At 39.3% G+C, this 21,318-nt stretch overlaps 1 protein-coding gene across 19 annotated transcripts in view; it reads left to right on the forward strand.

Moving 5' to 3' along the window:
- MAPKAP1 (MAPK associated protein 1) overlaps nt 1–21,318 on the forward strand; it is a 236,174-nt gene that overhangs the window by 84,936 nt on the left and 129,920 nt on the right. The window contains exons 1-2 of one of the 19 annotated variants that reach the window (XM_036260496.1): nt 9,460–9,544; nt 11,014–11,137. The exons of the other annotated variants lie outside the window; for them this stretch is intronic. Coding sequence (XP_036116389.1) covers nt 11,117–11,137 — 21 coding nt within the window. The 5' untranslated portion in view covers nt 9,460–9,544; nt 11,014–11,116. Of the gene's footprint in view, nt 1–9,459; nt 9,545–11,013; nt 11,138–21,318 lie in introns of those variants that run through there. 19 annotated transcript variants of the gene reach the window in all.

Genomic DNA, 21,318 nt, shown 5'->3' on the forward strand with positions numbered 1-21,318 from the left:
AGTTCTTGATGTGTTGGTAGTCCCCTTTCTCAGAATAAGATAATTTATCTTCCATATCTCTTAATCTCTCTTTCATACTTTCTATCTCTGTGTCATTTGGGGTTACATTCTAGATAATTTATTTAACTCTATCTTCTAGTTCATATATTTTCTCTTCAGCTGTGAATCCCATGGCATTGCATTCGCAATTTTAGTCATATTTTTCATTTCTAGAAGTCCCATTTTAATCTTCTAAACCTCTGCTTGGTAATTTTTTTAAAGTTTTTATTATGAAATGTGTAATGATTTTATTAGAAATAGTCCAGTGAACACTCTTATACCTACCACCTATGTTCATTGATTATCATTTTTCCATATTTGCTTTATTTATGTTATATTTAATCATTTCAGAATTGTGGTTCATTCCTAAATACTTTAGCTTGCATCTCCTAAGGAGAATGACATTCTTTTAATTACAATATCAGATAACATCTTGGATAATATTTTATAGTATCTTTCTTGCTCTTACCATATTTTTAGTACTTTAAATTTTTTCTTTAAACATTTATTTTATATTTTGTTTCTGATCATTCTGTTCATTGTGGGTCTGTTTGTTTGTTTGTTAGTCCTCACCCAAGGATATTTTTCCAGCAATTATTAGATAGAGTGGAAAGGAGGGTGGTTGTGGGGGGAGACAGAGAGAGAGAAACGTGAGTGTGAAAGAGACACATTGATTGGTTGCCTCCTGTATGACCCTACTGGGGATTGAACTGTCAACCTAGGTACATCCCCTTGACTGGGAATCGAACCCGAGATCCTTTGGTTCTTGGGCCAATGCTCTACCCGGGTTGGGGAACCGTTTTTTTGCCAAGGGCCATTTGGATATTTATGCCATCATTCGCGAGCCATAGAAAATTATTAACTTAAAAAATTAACCTGCTGTAGTTGGTCAGGCTAATTTGGTGAGGTGTGTGATGTTAGCTGGTATTGATTTTGTGGGCCTTATGTGGCCTGTGGGCCAGACATTCCTCACCCCTGCACCGCTGAGCCAAATCGGCCAGGGCTTATTGTAGGTCTTTATTTTTTTTAATGATTTCATTGTTTTTTTCTTTATTGATTTTCAAGAGAGAGAAAGGGACAGGGAGAGAGATAGAAACATCGATGAGAGAGAACATCAATTGGCCTCCTCCTGCATGCCCCTATTGTGAGTCTTTTTTTATAATGCCTTCTATGTTTTATGATTTAGGGCTGTAACAACTTATTTCTTACAACTTTTTCTGTTGGAATTATTTGAGTCATGTAGGTTCATTCTGAGAGGGTTTGTTTGCTTCTGCCTTCTACCTAGGGGTACTACCAGCCCAGGATTACTTTTAATTCTTGGTATAAGTATTTCTCATCCATCAGATAATGTGAATTTGGTGTGAAAACTTTATATGAAGATTACTTGTGGTTATAAAGTCTCAGGAGAAAAAAAATTGTTTGGACAGGCAGTTTTCCTTGTCAACTGCGGGGCAGGGGTATTTCTTTCTTTCTTTTTTTTTTATCCTCACCTGAGGACATTTTTGCATTTATCTTGAGATAGAGCTGGAGGGGGAGAGGGAGGAAGAGAGAGAAACATCAATGTGAGAGAGACACATCAAGTGGCTGCCATCCACACGACCCCAACCGGGGCTAGGGACTAACTGCAACTGAAGCATGTGCCCTTAGCGGGAACCGAACCTGGGACTCTCTGGTCCTCGGGCCGAGGCTCCAACCGCTGAGCCAAACCGGGCAGGGCATGGGGTATTTCAAATTTAGTCTCACACATAGGTCTTTCGAGTTTCAGCTTTATTATAAATTTTGAATGGGCTGTCCTGTGTTTTTGGCTGATCAAGAAAGCAAACACTTAGTAACACTTTGTTTGGCAAATATCATCATTAAGGCAAAAAAGTGTGTTCTGTTTTCCTTTCTGGGTTTCCCTTCTAACTTTTGGGCCTTTGTGAATTTCTTAAACACTCCTCAACCTATTGAATTGGGGAAAAGAAATGCTTTTATATTTTATCAAAATCTTTTGTTGTTTTCTGTTAGGGTACATATTTTGCCATGTGGCTGAAATAGAAGTCCTCTAGTAAAGTGGGATTTTTTTGTTGTTGTTAATCCTCACTCAAGGACATTTTTTCTATCAATTTTTAGAGAGTAGAAGGGATGGAGGAAGAAAGCAAGAGAGAAGCATCGATGTGAGAGAGACATATCTATTGGTTGCTTCCCACGTGACCCCAACTGGGGCTGGGGATTGAACCTCCACCCCCCTCTCCCAACACAAGTACGTGCCCTTGACTGAGAATTGAACCCTCAACCCCTTGGTGTGCGGGCTATCACTATAACTGCTGAGCCAAACAAACCAGCCAGCAGACTTTTTTTTTTAATGTGTTGTCTTTTTTTTTTTTTTTTTAAATCCTCACCCGAGGACATTTTTCCATTTTTGTTCAGATAGAGTGGGAGGGAGAGAGAGGAAGAGAAAGAGAGAAACATCAATGTGAAAGGGACACATTGAGTGGCTGCCACCCGCACAACCAACCAGGGCCGGGAACAAACTGCAACCAAGGTGCGCGCCCGTAGCGGAAACCGAACCCGGGTCTCTCTGGACCGCAGGCCGATGCTCTAACCGCTGAGCCAAACTGACCAAGGCTTTAATGTGTTGTCTTAAATGATGTTGAAAGAAACATTATAGAGGACGGGGTAAAAAATAGACAATTCATGCATAAGCATATTGTGGTTCTTGATTTCATGAAAACATTGATTCAAAATATAAGACTCTTTCCCTCTGCCCCTCCACCAAAACTTTTAAATATATTAGGAAGAATTATAGTAGCAGTTAAAGATTAACTTTACTCTTTTGAGTCAGTCAGACCTGGGTTTTCATCTGAGTTCTCTTACTAGCTGTGTGACCTTTAATAATTTCTTTCACTTCTTAGCAGTTTATTTGTCTGTAAATGAGGTAAGTGAGGGCGGGTTTGAGGATCAAACAATATAGTTTATGTTGAAGGCTCAGCCTGGTGCCTGACACATAGAGTAATTGTTAGCTACTTTTAATTTTAGTCATTCTTTTTCCAGAAGTGTTCAAGGTGCCAATACAGGGTGTTGGATGTAAAACATCTCACATTATAAATGTAATAGCATACAATTGAATATGGGTTTGTGGGAGACACTGCTATAAAGGGAAAAACAAGAAAGGCACTTCAGGGTCAAAAGATAAGGAGGAAAGCAGTATGAAGGTTGGCAGGTGACCAAAGCCAAGAAAGCCCTCTGGCTCCCCTCTGTTTTTGAAAAGGGATTTCTTAAGGATATTTTCCACTCTGGCTTTTTCTTTCATGTACTGTTCATTTTAGGAGCATGTACCCCTTTGAGTCAAAGAGAGCTCTCACTTCCTGTGGCCCAAGGGACCTTCATAGGGTATTTTAGGAGAAGGAAGCTTGTTCCCTCCTACAGGGACCCCAAGGGTAGAAGCATTTTGATTCTTACTAGTTCAGCAAGTAACCATTTGGTACCTTATTAGAAAAGAGACAGTTGCATTCTTCTGAATAGAAAATTTTCTAATCAACAGAAATAGAGAAATATATACCATGTAGCATTAGCACATATCAAACAGTATGAAGTGTTTAGACCTTTTTCTTCTTCCACTTGGTATGACTCAGTCTAATTCTTGTATAACTTTTTCATTAGGCTGCACTGTGGTGGAGCATCTGAAATAAGAGGGAATTGTGCACCCTTCCTCCATCTAACCTTTTGCTTTTTATTTTTGCATGCCCAAAGACAAGAAAAGTGTGTCTTATTCATTGTCTTTGTGTATTTCTCTTGGTACTTCTAATGTCACTTTGGTTTTTAGTAAAGGAAATTGGCTTATTTGAAATGTTTGTCTTAATCCTCTATGGAAATATCAGTTTATGGGAAGGTTAAGGCAGCTCATTTGGGCTCCTCTCAGAGTCTCTGTTGCAATTGTCGGAAAGGAACCCCCAGGGAAACCCGTAGTATAGGCAGTGGCTGTGTAGAAGACAGCAAGCAAGCACTCCACATGCTTTATCAGGTGCTGTCTGGAGAGCAGAAATAATGATCTGTAGGCAGAAGTGCTGATGTCTCCACTTTCCCAACTTAGCAGGAACATCTTCTTTATCTTTGGTGGATTTTGGTGCCACAAAGGTGACTCTAAGAAGCCTTAAATGCAAGTGTGATTTCTTTCTTTCTTTCTTTCTTTCTTTCATTCATTCATTCATTCATTCATTCATTCATTCATTCTTCACCCGAGGCTATTTTCCACTGATTTTCAGACAGTGTGGGAGGGAAGGAGGGAGAGAGAGAAACATCAATGTGAGAGAGACACACCAGTTGGTTGCCTCCCACACGACCCCAACCGGGACCAGGGATTGAACCACAACCGAGATACGTGCCCTTGACCGGAATCGAACCTGAGACTGGTTCTCGGGCTGTTGCTCTAACCACGGAGCCAAACCAGCCGGGGCAAGTGTGGATGCTTTTAGAATCCCGGCTTTTTTTTTTAGTCCTCACCCGAGGACATTTTTTGATATTTTGTTCAGATAGAGTGGGAGGGAGAGAGAGAGACATCGACGTGAAAGGGACACATCGAGTGGTTGCCACCCACACGACCCAGTCAGGGCTGGGGACAAACTGCAACCGAGGTACATGCCCTTAGTGGGAACCGAACCCGGGTCTCTCCAAACCGCAGGCCGACGCTCTAACCGCTGAGCCCAACTGGCCAGGGCCAGAATCCTGGCTATTAAAGCATGGTGTTTGGGGATTTCCTTGACTTTAATTCTTTTTTTAAAGAAAGTGAATTCATAGCATCCACTGTCAGTGCCATTTCTCTTTCTGTGCTGAGTTGTTCACTGTTTACATCAAAGAATTCAGGAAGTGAGAGAGGTAAACATAAATAGATAAATGAACAAACAAATAAAAAGGTTTGCTGCCTTTGTCACATAGCAAAAGGCCTGAGTGTAACATAATGGAAACACAGCAGCTGTTTGATTAAAACTTTTAAGATCTTTTTCTGGAAACTTTGAAGCATGTCTGATATTTTTCTTGTTTGAATAACAGTGTGACATGGGAGAAGTCCTCCAGAATGTGGTCGCAGTGGGACTTTTGAACGTATCACCACTCTAGTAACTGCAGGTGCTGGTATGAAATACTCGCGCTGCTGCCCACTGACATGTTCATCCTTTGGAAGGCCCAGATAATGATTTGTAAATTATTTGCTGCTTGTCCCCATACAGTTTTTTTTTACAACTATCTTAACCATTTTTAAGTTCAGTGGTATTACATGCATTCATAATGTTGTGTAACTGCCATCACCATCTGTCTCCATAACTCTTTAAATCTTGTAAAATATTGTTTCATTATTAAACCTTAACTCCTCATTCTCTCCCTCCCTCCCCCTAGCCTCTGACAGCCACAATTCTACTTCCTGTCTTTATGAATTTGACTAAGTATCTCATATAAGTAGAATCATACAATATTTGTCTTTTTTGACTTGGTTCATTTCATTTAGCCTAATAATCCTCAAGGTTCATCTATGTGGTAGCAAATTGTAGAATTTCCTTTCTTTTTAAGGCCGAGTAACATTCCATTGTATGTATATACCACATTTTGCTTATTCATTCATCCATTAATAGAACTTGAGTTGCTTCCATGTTTTAGTTATTGTTAATAATGCTGCTCTGAACATGCGTGAGCAAGTATCTCTTCAAGACCTGCTTTCCTTGTCCTGGCCGGTTTGGCTCAGCCTTTATACCATCGGCCTGCAGACCAGAGAGTCCTGGGTTTGGTTTCCGCTAGGGGCACGTACCGTGGTTGCTGTTTGTCCCCAGCCCTGGCTGGGGTCATATGGGTGGCAACCACTTGATGTGTCTCTCTCACATCCATGTTTCTCTCTCTTTCTCTTCCTTCTTTTCTCCCTCCCGCTCTATCTGAGGATAAATGCAAAAAAAAAAAAAAAAAGACCTGCTTTTCATTCTTTTGGGTATATACCCAGAAGAAGAATTGCTGGATCATTTGGTAATTCAATTTTAATGTTTCAAGAAACCTCTATACTGTTTAATACAGTGGCTGCTATTTTACATTTCCACCGACAGTGCACGAAATTTCCAATTTTTCCACATCCTCACCAACACTTGCTGTTCGCTGTTTTTTTGATAGTAGCCATGCTAATGGGTGCGAGGGGGTATCTCATTGTAGTTTTGATTTGCATTTCCATGCTGATTAGTAATGTTGAACATCTTTTCATGTGCTTCGTGACCATTTGTATATATCTTTGAAATATCTATTCCAGTCCTTTGCCCACCCATACAGTTTTATTAAAAGCAAAACAAGTAGCTTTGCAGTATGGGGAGGCAACTTTAAGTGATGAGTCAGAACTCAGGCTCTGGAATTAGCTCCAGGTTGGCATTCCAGCTTCACCAGCTGTGTGGCCTTAGCAAGTTTCTTTATTTTTTCAAGCTTCCTTTTCTTCTGTACGATGGGGATAATAGTTGAATCTTATCTCATTGAGTTGTTTTGGCATTACATAGGCTAATATTATGGATGTCAAATGTATGGCATAATATTTGACCTTTAGTAAGTGTTTAATACGTATTAGCTGCTCTATTGTTGGAATCATGAGACAGTCGTAATGACATCTTTTTCATTGTGGTTGTCTTCCTATTTCGATAGAAATATAGTTTATTCCATTTTTGAGAATTTTCCAGTTCATGCCACTTATTGTGTCAGTCACTGTAATATTAGATGAAATCATATGAATTGCAAATTTTGTGGGTCATAAACGATCAAATAGCAACTTTGTGGGATCCAACTTAATGTAATACAAACTGTTTGAGTGTCTAATATATTCCAAAGTGCCTACTATGCTATTTCATTCTTCCCAGCTTCCCCTCCAAAGTATATGTTATTTTCCCCATTTTAGGAGGGGGAAACTGGGGCTTAGAGAGGTAAAACACTTGCCTGAGTTTACACAACTGTAAGTAGTGAAGTTAGAATTCAAACTCAGGTCTGCTGAATCCAGTGCTCATTAATTTTATTTCCAGTGTGTACCCCGTGAATAGTTTCAGAGGCACCTCTCCCCTATTTTTGTGCCTAATAAAGGGGAAAGAGAAACTACACTATTTCTTAGTTGCCAATGGTTTGAGGTTTCCTCAGTGTTGTGAGCATGATGTGGTAGTTCTGTGATTATGTACTTTTTGTGCTTTTGTCCCTCTTTTTTCATGTTTGGAACATAGAACATACAGTGTTGGCTGCAGTCACTTTGACTGTTTCAAAAAAGGCACTGTAGAGTGAAAATAAGTAACCTAGGCTCTGCCTTCAACCCACTTTACATGCCATCATCATCACCACCATTTCTTTTGCATCTTTCTATGCAGGGAATGTACTAGGTTCTTTATCCACTTCATCTAAGGGCACAAGACCCTTTAGTCTTTCTTGCTTCAGGGCCCAGGTCTAGACCTTTTCTCCTCCTATTATTAGGTTCTCATAGAAAGGAAACAAGGATAGCCTTCTCTACAGAATAGTCTGTAGCATACTTTGGTGTTTTACACCTACTGGATTTTTTCCCTTTCTGTTCCCACTTTCTTTCCCTTGTGCTCTGTTCTTTCCCCCTTTTCTTTTTCTTCCTCTTTTTCTCTCTTCCTCCATTTCTCTCCCTCTCCCACACCCCTTCTGTCTCCCTCTTTCTCTTTTCTCTTTCTTTTCCTAAACTTACTATTTTAATGAAGTTTAATACCAAAATTAGGAAACTAATGTATTTCCTAAAGGAAATTGGATTCTTGTTATATTCCCATTGGATTTTTTTTTCCTGCCACTAAAGATTATCTCTAAGTTTGATTTGCTTTCTGAGGAATTGCCATCTTTTAAAAATATGTTACCGCCCTGGCCAGTTTGGCTCAGCGGTTAGAGCGTCGGCCTGCGGTCCGGAGAGACCCGGGTTCGGTTTCCGCTAAGGGCATGTACTTCGGTTGCAGTTTGTCCCCGGCCCTGGTTGGTCGTGCGGGTGGCAGCCACTCGATGTGTCCCTTCACATCGATGTTTCTCTCTCTCTCTCCCTTCCTCTCTTTCCCTCCCACTCTATCTGTACAAAAAATGGAAAAATATCCTTGGGTGAGGATAAAAAAATAAAAATAAATAAAAATATGTTACCAACACAAGTTAGATTTAATTTCTGTCAGTTTAAAAGAGAGTGACCTCTGACTTTGAATGGAATCTTTTTTTTTTTATCCTCACCCAAGGACATTTTTCCATTTTTTTTGTACAGATAGAGTGGGAGGGAGGGAGGGAGGGAGAGAGAGAGAGAATAGAGAGAGAAACATCGATGTGAAAGGGACACATCGAGTGGTTGCCACCTGCACGACCAACCAGGGCCGGGGACAAACTGCAACCGAGGTACATGCCCTTAACGGGAACCGAACCCGGGTCTCTCCGGACCGCAGGTGGACGCTCTAACCTCTGAGCCAAACCGGCCAGGGCTGAATGGAATCTTTTAAATAATAGGATTTGGAAGTAATCATAGTATCCTACTTATTCCTAATCTAGATAACTAAAATCAGCTTTTTAAAAAAAATCCTCACCCAAGGATATTTTTCCATTGCTTTTTAGATAGAGTGGAAGGAGAGAGGGAGTGGGAGGGCCTCGGGGGGGGGGGGGGGGAGAGAACATCCATGTGAGAGAGAGACATTGATTGGTTGCTTCCTGCAGGACTCTCACTGGGGCCAGGGATTAAACCTGCAACCCAGGCACATGCCCCCAACTGGGAATTGAACCTGAGACCCTTCAGTCCGTGGGATGATGCTCTTGCTGAGCCAAACTGGCGAGGGCTAAAATCAGCTTTCTTATTTACTCCATGAACTGTGTTGGTGAAACCTCGTATGTTTGCATCTGGAGGTTGCACTTCATTCCTTTGTTGTTCCATTGTTTTCTTTAGGGTGAGGGAGAATAATTAAGAACATCTTTTCTGAGCAGCTGGAATCAAATTCCAGCTGATGGCAGCACCTGCGAAGATAACACCTCTGCCTCTGGGTGGCAGGGTGGGATGCCAGCCATGGAGCCTGCGACAGTGAGCTCCAAAGTACAGAGAACTCGGCCATGCCACACCCCTCCTGCCCTTCTGTGAGCTTCAGATGGCGATAATACCAGTGAATGCAAAGTGTCAGTTTTAGACTAATTAGAGAAATGATTTGTGAAACAGCAGCTATTTATTTAATTAATCACCAGCACAAAGCCATAAAACCCATATTTTAAAAATCCCTGTTAGTTTGCCATGTGGTTAATAGATTGGGGCACATTAAAAAGTGACACTGTGATGTATTAAAAATGTTCCACCTAAGGTTTTTTTTTTTTTTTTTTTTAGGAAGGAATGTAAGCTGTTTGCTTTCACATGCTCAAGTGTAACCTGGCAGGATTTGACCTTTCTGAGGTTTTAATATTTGTAAAGGCATTTATCTTTTGAATAGCATCCTCATTAAGACAATGCCTCTTAGAATATTTCAGAATATAAAAATGTTTGTAGAATAATGTTTAAAATTATATTAAGGTAATTTTGTTACATTTTCTCTTAACAATGAAGAACTATATTTTCTCATGAAATTTTACTATGGTTACTAAGCATTACGGTATCTATTATAACGTAGGTTATTCTTTTCCATTTTTGGGTAAGGGAGTCATTTAATTAACAAAATAATAAATGCAATAACGTTTTTGTTGCAGCTGTCAGAATTGCATTTTGTTCTGCCCTTATTATTTTTTATTGAATGGGCACAGGGATAATTGCTACACTTGCTCAGTCTCATCCCAGGTGAATTGTCATTTTTTGATAGTAAGAATAAAGATAGAATTGACTTGTTCAAGAGATGACACTGGCATTAAAAATGAGAAGAAATAGCCGAGACTGTAACAAATGATAATGGTTTTTATACAAATTTATAGTTGATTTTTAGTATATATAAGAGTGTATATGTGCAGGCCATCTTGCATTTTAATAATATTTGAAGATGAATTGGTATGTCTATGATTCACTCTTTTTTTATTTAAAAAATATTCAGAATAGTCAATGTTCCTTCTTAGCAATTCCCCCCAAATTTAAGATCATGTATGAAAATGTGTTGCTCAGGTAGATGCTTATAAGGAAATTGTCCAGCTCTTAGGATTGTGTTTCTCTGCTGTGTTGTATAATTACCTGCTCTGTGAGAAGGAGAGCTGGAATAAAACATGAGTATGTTAATGCAGCCTGGAGCTGATGTGGTGGTGATGATTACAATGCAGATAAAGCATTTCTCATAACTGCCGTTGCCTACTGGAGCCTTTGAAACATCTGGACCTTTAATTGAAAAATAGTGTGGTACTGTGCAAGGCAGGCATGCTAAGTGAAGTCACTAATTTAGAATACAAAAATATAATTGATAAAGTGTTTTATTTACATTATATTTAAATATTCATACTTTGTTATGCTTTGTATAACAGGGAATTACTGGGTTAAATTTTCATGAACATAGACAGTTTAAATGAGATAAATTAAGTGAAAATGTTAATGGAATTTTACACTGGAACCAGAAAAACAGTTTACTCCATGAGGGTGTGTACTTTTGTATCTATTGGGGCCTTTTAAGCAAATAGGTTAGGTCTTATTCTTTGGGTTTTATAAGAACTAACCATCAGTTGGTAACATCATTGCATTTCTCTTGTTATTGCTATCATATCTTGTTATTTAGTTTAAAAAAGTAAAATGTTTCTTGGCATAATGGTAAATGGCTCTAATGGCAACATTATCTCCCAATAAACCAAAGCCTTCCCACCTCTCTGGGGCAGGTTATCAGAGCCTGCCCAGGAGTGCAGAAGAGCTGGTGAAGGGTGTGCAATTAACCTTTGTCCTGCATTCGCAGCAGGGGAACTGACCTAGCAGCCTTCCGAGGAAATCCAATTTAATTTAAAATGAATTTGAAAAGACAAATTAGCTATATCTATTTTAATAAGATAAAATCCCGATTCTCCCTATGTCTGGTTTAGTTAGGACCTCTGAGGAGATTGGACTGACTAAGACTCAAGATGAACAGGAGGGAAATAATGCCAGGGGGCTGAGGAGAAACCCAGGAGAGACCCTGATACCTGAATGGCTTGTCAGTTTCTGCAAGTGAGTAGGTCTTGTGCTGCCTGTTTCCAAAGAGAGTTGCAACCCAAGATGGGCCTTTGTCTAACTTGGACCTTTTGCTTTTGTTGAAGCTTGATGCCATGTTGATGTCATGCTGCTTACTTGTCTCTCCAAGGACAAATTGTTATTTTCCTCCTTTGTCTTTATCAAAGCACATTTGGGTACTGCCACCTGGGTAACCACATTTAGTAACCGATACACCTCACAATTACTGATGAGACTCTCTACTCCAACAGTAAGGATTCTCTGGGGCCGGTGAGTTGGCACTTGACCACTGCTTTTTGAAACTGAAGCAGAGGGTTCTGCCTTCTCTTCAAGGAGCTGCTGTTTCCTTGTGTTTTTACCTCTGAAATATAGTGAGGGTTTATTGAGCCTCTTCAATGTGCCCAAGACGAAGGAGGTAACTGATCCTGGAAGCAGTTACCTCAGTGTCCCCCTTCAGTGTCAGCAGTCCCTGCATAGCTGCAAGTTATATGACAGGTGAGGCTGCAGGAGAGGAGCAGCTGAGCAGGAGAAGGATGCTTCAGACCAGGACTCCCAGTTCTGAAACAATGGCTGTAAACATGACCTGTCCTAGATACTTGGCCCTACCCAGAACTGGATTCCCTGAGAGGGTGGGGTTGACAGTTGATCAGATTTGGATTAGAATCTTGATCCCTCTCTAGTTGAGCGATTTGGAGCAGAGCCTACTTAATGAGCTTTCTTAGCTTTAGAAGGGAGTGAGCAGTCCTCAGGACTGTTGGCTGTATTAAATTAGATAATGTCCTGGAAGGTACTTGGACTCTGGCAGCCAGCAGTTGTGGTTTGCCAGTTTCAGAGAGAGTTTTCATGGGAACACAAAGGGCTGTTTACAGAGGAATTTGCTCTTTGTGCTGGTCTCACCTACCAAGGCCGTCAAGGCCGTCAGCTTTTAGCTGGCTGGTTTACTTTGTATTGCTAGCTGATTACCTACTTGAATAGTGTGACATGCAGAGAGGTTTTATTTTTTAAAGTACTCAGTGCTGACAGTTTTATCCAGTGGATCCTGTTTTCCTCTCAGTTTTAAAAATGAAGCTTCCTGCCACTTACTGCTTTTTTTTTCTTATTATATCTGGGAGACATGTGGGATAAAGGCCTGATAGTCAAGACTTTTTGGACTGCTTCTCTATTCTAAATTTTGCATATAATTAGAAGTGATTCTTGCCAACAGAAAGTATTGTTCCAGATAAATAGTAATTTAGCTTTTCTTTATCTTGCTGCCATTTATATTTCAACAAACATTTGTAAACTATTAAACGCAAACTTTCTCAGTTGGCTCTTTGCAGTTGTATTGCTTTCGTAGTGTTAAATAAAAGGTATTTTCTATTGCAGACAAGCATCTTTCTCTGTCACCGGAAGTGCAGGTTCCTTGTGTAGCCTTTTCCTGTACAGCATAACACCCATTCCAGTTATTTCACATCTGCATTTTTAAGCTGAAAGTGAATGTCATAATTGGAGAAATATAAAGCTATTTATTTTCATTTTGTCTGATGTTTTTACATTGTTTGCTAGGAGGTGCGTCAGGGACTTGAATTAATTATAATTACTGTAGAGACATACACTGATTGAGCAAAGAAAGTAGTAAGCCCATTTGTGCCAAGGCTATCTAATTAGATTCTAACTTTGGATAAGCTAGATGTGCATGACAGATTAATTTTAAGAAGTTTTTATTACTAAGTTATGATTCAGTAAAATTTTTGAATTATATCAATAAGGAACATTGAGTCCTAAAGTGATAATAGTCATGACCCTGCTACTGTATAGAAATTTCTGGGTTTATTAAAACTGTTCAAAAGCAGGGACATAGAAAACATTTCTTTTTAATCCTCACCCGAGGATATTTTTCAATATTTTGTTCAGATAGAGTGGGAGGGAGAGAGAGAGAGAGAGAAACATTGACGTGAAAGGGACACATCGAGTGGCTGCCACCCACACGACCCAATCAGAGCTGGAGACAAACTGCAACTGAGGCACATGCCCCCGGTGGAAACCGAACCTGAGTCTCTCCAGACGGCAGACCAATGCTCTAACCACTGAGCCAAACTGGCCAGGGCTAGAAAACATTTTTAAGGTGTATATTAACATTTAAATTTTTGTAATATTTAACCAGCTGAAACCCTGTAAGAAATGAATATGGTATATGCACCTGAATTATTTCCTTCAATATTTATACAATTTTATATTCTCAAAATACTTCACTATCTCTGGAATTAAATTGTCCTTGGGGTAGTTGGAGGGTTATACCAAATTTTCCATATAATTTAGGAGAGTGATAATGGCTGTACTGTAACCTTTTCTAGAGATACATCATCTAGTAATGGAACCAAGTATACAGTCTCCATTGAGTTTTAATTTTAAAAGTTGATATTAAATCTTAAAAAGACTCATTATATTATGATAATTGATAGAGTTTAAAACATGTAATTCTTCTTTATGGTTTTAAAAAACCTATTTTTACTTTTAAAGCATATTGATTTTATTATATAAATGATTTAATAATGAAGAGGTCCCTATAGTTACCCTAGGTGATGGGGCTTAGTTCATGCAAATTACATTTCCCTGATATTATCATCATTATAGAAGCCATTGTTTGTATAATTAAATGCAAAGTGCTGTGTAACATTAATGATCTAAAGAATCTCACAATAGCTATGAAAATTGAAAACGGACACTTTGCATCTATTATGCTTGAAGATGGCTGGATTGTACTCTTGTGAAAGAACCTTCTGGTACATGCTGTAACCATCCTGAGGCTGGATGAGAAGAGTGCTACAGCTCTTCTCTCTTAATGATTGAGATAGAGACCTTTCCCTATTGCCTCAGCATCTCAACTTTATGTTTGTCTGAAGGGGCATTTTGTTCAAAGATCTACCTGGCCGGAGCAACAGCTTAAGTAACAGTAGTAACAAATAATTGACATTTGTATAACAGTTTGCAGTTCACAGAGCATTTTAAAGTGTTTTATTTTTACTTTATACACCCTGTCATTCTTTTGAGTTGATGATCTCAACTCTGTTTATGGCTGAGGAAATTGACTTTCAGAGAGTTTATGGGCTTGCCCAAGATTACACAGCTAAAAGGCTGGCAGGACCAGGGTCCATACCAGTTCTGTAGGCTCTGCAAAGAGGTAATGTAGCAAATATAACCTTGATGATGAAAACTGACAGTATCAGGAACCACCTTCTGAATTTAAGACTGAGAAAATGGTTGTTATTCCTGATACAGTATGGGCAGGCTTTTATTTCTTTTCCTTCAGCCTCCCTCCCCCCTCCTTTGTGTAAAATTTCTTATTTGTATTTTAACATGAATGATTACTGGTTTTTCAGTTGATATCTTGTAACAAAAAATTTATTTGAGGGTATTACTCAAACTTCATTTGATAACATGTAGATTGTTTAAGCCAATAGCTCTAGACGTTTTCTTTTTTCCCAAAGTGGAAGACGACTGTTAAGAGTATCAAAATGTGGAAGATTTAAAAAAAATTTTTTTTTTCTTTATTGATTTTACAGAGGAAGGGAGAGGAGGAGAGATGGAAACATCGATGAGAGAGAACATTGATTGGCCACCTCCTGCATGCCCCCTCACTGGGGATTAGGCCCATAACCTGGGCATGTGCCCTGACCAGGAATCAAAATGACAACCTCTTGGTGCATGGGTCAACACTCAAACCACTGAGCCACACCAGCCAGGCAAAATGTGGAAGGTTTTTAATAGAGAAAACCTTTCCTGAGAGTAACAACTCCTTTTCCTGTTTTGGGTCCAGGACTGTAAATTTGCGTTTACCGTAGATGTTACAGAGAGATAAATTATGAAAATCACTAGCATAAGAAAGACTGTTGGAAATGATATTTTCTGTGTTGTGTTGTACTCATGAAAGGATTATAGTCTGGCTCATTTGATGGTGCTTAGTAACTGAGTTATTTTGTTTGAGGTCCTCATCTACAGAAAGGGATGTCTGTGGAAGTGGAAATAGATTAGTTCCAATTTTCTAATGGCTAGAACTAAGATCAGTGGGTAAAATCTGCCAAGAAAGTGTATGTACAATGTAAAGCAACCCGTGTCAGCCGTCAAAACAGACCAAAGACAAAAGCAAAGGGTCTGTTTCAGAAGGTGACAGGTACCTCATCAATGGAGATGTTCAGGAAAGGTTTGTAGGACAGCCATTTGGGGGAAATGTGTTAAAGGGAGTGACCCTTAAAATTCCTTGCAGTTTTCACCCTGGCCAGTTTGGCTCAGCGGTTAGAGCGTCGGCCTGCAGTCCAGAGAGACCCGTGTTTGGTTCCCGCTAAGGACGCATACCTCGGTTGCAGTTTGTCCCCTGCCCTGGTTGGTCGTGCCGGTGGCAGCCACTCAATGTGTCCCTTTCACGTCGATGTTTCTCTCTCTCTCTCTCTCTTCCTCTCTCTCCCTCCCACTCTATCTGAACCAAACGTGTAAAAATGTCCTCGGGTGAGGATTAAAAAAAAAAAAAAAAAAAATTCCTTGCAGTTTTTAAAGTCTATGAATGGCAATAAAGTGTTTTGTTTTAAGTCTATGAATGTAAAGAAGCAGGAAAGAGCCCTGGCCAGTTTGGCTCAGCGGTTAGAGCATCGGCCTGCGGTCCGGAGAGACCCGGGTTCGGTTCCCGCTAAGGGCACGTACTTCGGTTGCAGTTTGTCCCCTGCCCTGGTTGGTCGTGCGGGTGGCAGCCACTCGATGTGTCCCTTCACATCGATGTTTCTCTCTCTCTCTCCCTTTCTCTCTCTCCCTCCCACTCTATCTGAACAAAAAATGGAAAAACATCCTTGGGTGAGGATAAAAAAATAAAAATAAAAAGAAAATAAAGAAGCAGGAAAGAAAGGAAACCTATTAAACAACTAACATTTCTTGAGTGTTTGCTGTGGACTAGTGATAAAAGTGCTTTACATGTATAACCTCATTGAATTCTTTAAAAAACTCCATAAGGAGCTACTTTTATAATCTCTTTATTTTAAATTGTATTTAATCAGAGGTCAAATAAAATTGTCCAAGGACACACAGTAAGTGGCACTGCTGAGAATTGAACCCAGGTCTTTCTGATTCTACAACTTATTCTTTTAACTGCCACACTGCACTACCTTACTGGCACCTATTAATGTAATAAGGATCCTAGAGGTAACCAGATCAGAATTTGACCTTGTTAAAGAAAGAGTGACAGTTGACATTCATAATAATAAAAGCTTAATGGAGCCAAGGTTGGTGATTCAGAGGAAATTAATGAGATTTTTGTCAATTTTATTTTAAACTTAACTTGTCAGAAAATACTGTGTCCAGTGACAAACTGTAGAAATGTTTTTGACAAATTAACTTGACTACAGGTGCCAGATCGGGGAAATGTTAATTTAATAGCCTTTAAGCATTCCAGATTTATTGAGGGTTAAGATAGCACTACAAAGCCAAGTCCCTAGCTGTGACTGGATCTGTCATAGAATTTTGTACAAAATCTATTCATAAGTTCAGTGCTACCATTTTGAATGTAAAAAAGTAAGATTTTTCTCCAAGCCCATAAAGCTGGCATTTATTGAGAACAAAAGGTTGTAGTCAGGTGTTTGGGTTTTCTTTTCCACCCCATGTAGACCCTCTTTATTTCTCATGGTTTGTTAAATCTGGCTTAGACCAAACTTAGTCTGGGTTTTATGTGAAATCACTCTAATCAAATGAATCCTTCCTTTATCATCAGAGTAATGATGATTTGAGACACCTGTACCAAGTCCAGCTATCATGTTATTAAAGACTAGGCCATTGGTAGAATACAGGCCCTCGTTTGAGGGAGTTGGGGAGCAAAGGTACTGGTGGAGTGAAACTATAGCCATTCCTTTAAGAGAGTTTTAACTTTTGAAGGCTACAAATAACCCTTTTATCAATTTACATCATTATATTGTCTGGATACACTGATTTATTTATTTCTGCATTAAAATTACATATAATGATCTGCTTGTGCAGTTGTGACTAATGAAATAATGTTGCCTGCTTTTTGTCTCTTTAATTGCAGAAGCCAAGCTGTCTATCCTTTCTCTTATTTCTTCCCCTTGACAGAGAAATTGAACACTTAGCAACAGTTTTGAGATCTGATACTCAATTTATTACTGACAAACCTTGATGTTGAGTAGCACTGCTGACTGAACCTTCTGTCCTTAAGACTTAATTTAGCTAACTCACTTGGATGTTTCTTAATTCAAGATTATTTTGAACTGAATACCATCTGTTGTTCTTCCTATTTCCCCTATTTTGGAAACTATCAGGTGCATAATTTTGAAATAAACTTTATGATAAGCAGTAAAATGCATATTTTAATTAATGGGATCAAATAGGAAAGAATCTAGTATAGATGTACTATTTTAATTTATCACTTTAAAATTCTGTGTATTTTAATTCTGAGCCTATTCACTCTATATATTATAAGTTATTTAAATTTTTAAGGTTTTTACATTTTATGAGGTATTTATTTTTAATCTTCACCTGAAGATATGTTTTCATTGATTTGCGTGGGGGGGGGGGGGGAGGAGAGGGAAAGAGAGAGAAACATTGATGTGAGAGACAAGCCTGGATCTGTTGTCTCCACCATGTGCCTGACTGCACCTGACTGGGGTTTGAACTGCAACCTTTTGGTATATGGGACAACACTCTAACCAACTGAGCCACCCAGCCAGGGCTTATTAACTGATAATTAATTGGATGACCTATGGCTCATAATATTGGTATTTCATGATTGGTATAAAGACACTTTTCAAAAGAATAAACTTTTACAGTGTATATCATGAGCCACAAAACATTCATACTTTTTGACCCAGTAATCTACTCCTAGGAAAATGTGCATTTTTATATAAGAATGTTTATGAGAATATTCTTTATAATAAGGAAATACTAGAAACAGTGTACCTATTTAACAACTGGGAAATAGGTTGATAGTATCAGTACATGCTATAATATAATGCAGGTATTTAAAATCAAGTATTAAAAGAATATTGATCATACCCAGGTGGTGTGGCTCAGTGGTTGAGCGTTGACCCATGTACCAAGAGGTTGCTGGTTTGATTCCTGGTCAGGGCACATGCCCAGGTTGTGGGCCCAATCCCCAGTGGGGGCATACAGGAGGCAGCCAGTTGATGTTTTCTCTCATCGATATTTCTCTCTCTCTCTCCCTCTCTCTCCCTCTCTCTCTCTCTCTAAAAAATCAATCAAAAAAACTTTTTTTAAAAAGAAATATTGATCATTCATTCTATTGATACTTTTTAAAAATCAGAGACTATGTACCAGGCGTTTCATATACATTTTAATTACTTTCCAAGTAAGGAAATTGAGGTTCTGAGAGGTGTAGTTAGTTGACCAACATCTAAAGTCTGTCAACTAAAGAAGTGTCAGAGTCTGGATTCAAACTTGAATCTGGCTGACTCAAATCTGTGCTCTTAACTACTGCTCAATATACTTTAGCAATGATATTTTGGGACCAGATTGTGAAGGGTGTTAACTGCCATGCTAAGGAGTTGGAATGCTAACACTGACGGGAGCCATTGTATATTTTGGAACTGGTGACTGGTATGGTATGACCAATGATTTGCAAGAAAGCATATTGATAACAGTAAGGCATTTGAACAGAGGAAGGATTTTAGGAACAAGAAGATGGTAGGGAGACTGCTGCAGTGGTCTCAGAGATGATGAAGCTTGAACTACGGCAGGGGCAGTGAGAAAGAGTTGAGGGATATTTCAGAGGCATTAGGATATAGATGAGGCAGAAAGAGGAGTTCAGTTTCCTAGATTGAGTGCCAGAGTAGGTGGTGAAAGCCCTCACTGAGCTGGAATGTTGAAATGAGAGACATGCTGCTGATGAAGAAAATAGGTCTTGGACATGAGTTTGAAATTTGGCTGCATTTGCAGAGTGAGCCATCAAGTCATGGAGAGGCCATGTGATATGAACTAGAATCTAGCTGGTCTTCATGAATTGCATCTGTGTTGAGGAATAGTTTTGCTACAGGGAGTACTTTTCTTTTTTGTTCTAAAACCTGGATTTGGGGCATTCCCTGATTAGGAACTGCTCCTGGAGAGAGTTGTTCAAATCCAAATTTGTCAGTTCTGTGTGGGTTTACTACTTTTTATTTTTCTTAGATAAAAAGTGCTTAACTAGCCTTAGGAAGGTGTCTGAGTTACATTTTAAAACTTTTTTTTTTTCTTTTCCCCAACAGCCTGTCACACACCTGGCACATAGTATGTTCCTAATAAATCTTGCTGGATGCTTTAACATAGGCTGCATTTTTCAAACTGATCTGTTTCTCTTACCTAACACTCTTAAGCCCTCTGTGGTAGTTCTTTTTTTTTTTTATCCTCACCCGAGGACATTTTTCCATCCTTCATACAGACAGAGTGGGAGGGAGAGAGAGGAAGAGAGAGAGAGGGAAACATCGATGTGAAAGGGACACATTGAGTGGCTGCCACCCACACGACCAACCAGGGCCGGGGACAAACTGCAACCAAGGTACGCACCCTTACCTTAGCGGGAACCGAACCCGGGTCTCTCCGGACCGCAGGCGGACACTCTAACCGCTGAGCCAAACCGGCCAGGGCTGTGGTAGTTCTTTTTATCTCTTTTGTTCATACTTTTGTAATTTCTACTATTTTGTTTCTAATTTTAAAAATAATACATGCTAATTATAGAAAATTAAAATCACTCAATCCCATGTCTCAGAACTGTTCACTTTCTGTGTATTGGTATAGTAAGTATTTAAGTATAGTGAGCATATTTTCCTTAGGTTAACGGTTCTATTGAATGGAAGGGCAATATATGTATATGAGGGAGGCCTTTGCCAACCCCTATTGGTCTGGGTTGCTTCAGAGCTCACACAGCAGCCTCTTGAAGCTTTTTATCACATTATACAATATAGACCTTCAGCAGATGGTGAATTTGATGAGCGTCTGCATTGTGTCTCACTTGACTTTGTCTTCAGAGCCCAGCATGGTGTTCCAGTGGGTGTTTGTTGAATGAGTGACTGAAAAAGATGGCACTAAACCAGTTTTCCCTATCTCTCTGTTGTCCCCTTGTGCTGTAATTATACCTCCATTTCCTTAACTCCGTATTGTGGAAACATAAATTGCCATGCAGTGAAACTGTATGATATAATCTTTGTTTATTGCTAGTTGCTTTTTAATAGTAAGTTGTTGAGTCTTTGGAATATTGCTTGCCTTGATGTGTGATGAATATTTTTAATCCTTTGGTCACCTTATTCTTTTTTAATAAGTTAATTACTTTCTGTTATGTTGATTATTATTATTATTTTTTTATCCTCATCCGAAGACATTTTTTCGTTTTGTTTTGTTCATATAGAGTGGGAGGGAGAGAGAAAGAGAAATATTGACGTGAAAGGGACACATCGAGTAGTTGCCACCTGTACGACCCACACAGGGCCGGGGACAAACTGCAACCCTGAGGTACGTTCCCTTAGCTGGAACCGAACCCGGGTCTCTCTGGACTGCAGGCTGACGCTCTAACGGCTGAGCCAAACCAGCCAGGGCGTTGATGGATTATTTTATGTTTTAGATGATTCCTTCTAAATATTGCAACACAGGGACTATTAGATAGAGCTAACTGCCACCACCTTGAGTTTTTCAGAAGAGGCTCCTTATTAAAAATGTAATTTCAGTGTTTGTACATGGCACTTGTTCCGTCATCAGTGCCTCAAAATGGAGTTAGAAGACTAAAAAGATAAAGTGCTTTATTCATTTAATAAGTATCTTTTATATTTATACTCATAGTTTTCTCCACATTTGCTATTTCACTGTGAAATACATAGGATAAAGGGATTCAGAGGAATTTCATTCCTTAACAATAGTATCCTTAGTCAAGTTGAAATAGCCAAGTTCTTTGTAGTCACAGTCCCCTAACAGTTCTTCTTGGCCAGCTCCTCAGAGCTAGCTCCTTCTATAGGAAACTGCTTTAGGCATCACATTGGTTCATTGGGAGCAGGAGGAGGAGATGATTTTCAAACCTTTGAAAGTGGGAATTGACTTTATTTAGAATAACTTTAGGGAAAGAAGGCATTGGTGTTGGTAGTAGGGGCTATGGAGTCAAACAGACTTGGGTTTGAACTCTGCCTCTTCCACCTTGATTATGGGATCTTGAGTAGGTGACTGTAGCC

This window comes from Molossus molossus, unplaced genomic scaffold, assembly GCF_014108415.1.
Source record: "Molossus molossus isolate mMolMol1 unplaced genomic scaffold, mMolMol1.p scaffold_m16_p_14, whole genome shotgun sequence".
NCBI classification, from domain to species: domain Eukaryota; kingdom Metazoa; phylum Chordata; class Mammalia; order Chiroptera; family Molossidae; genus Molossus; species Molossus molossus.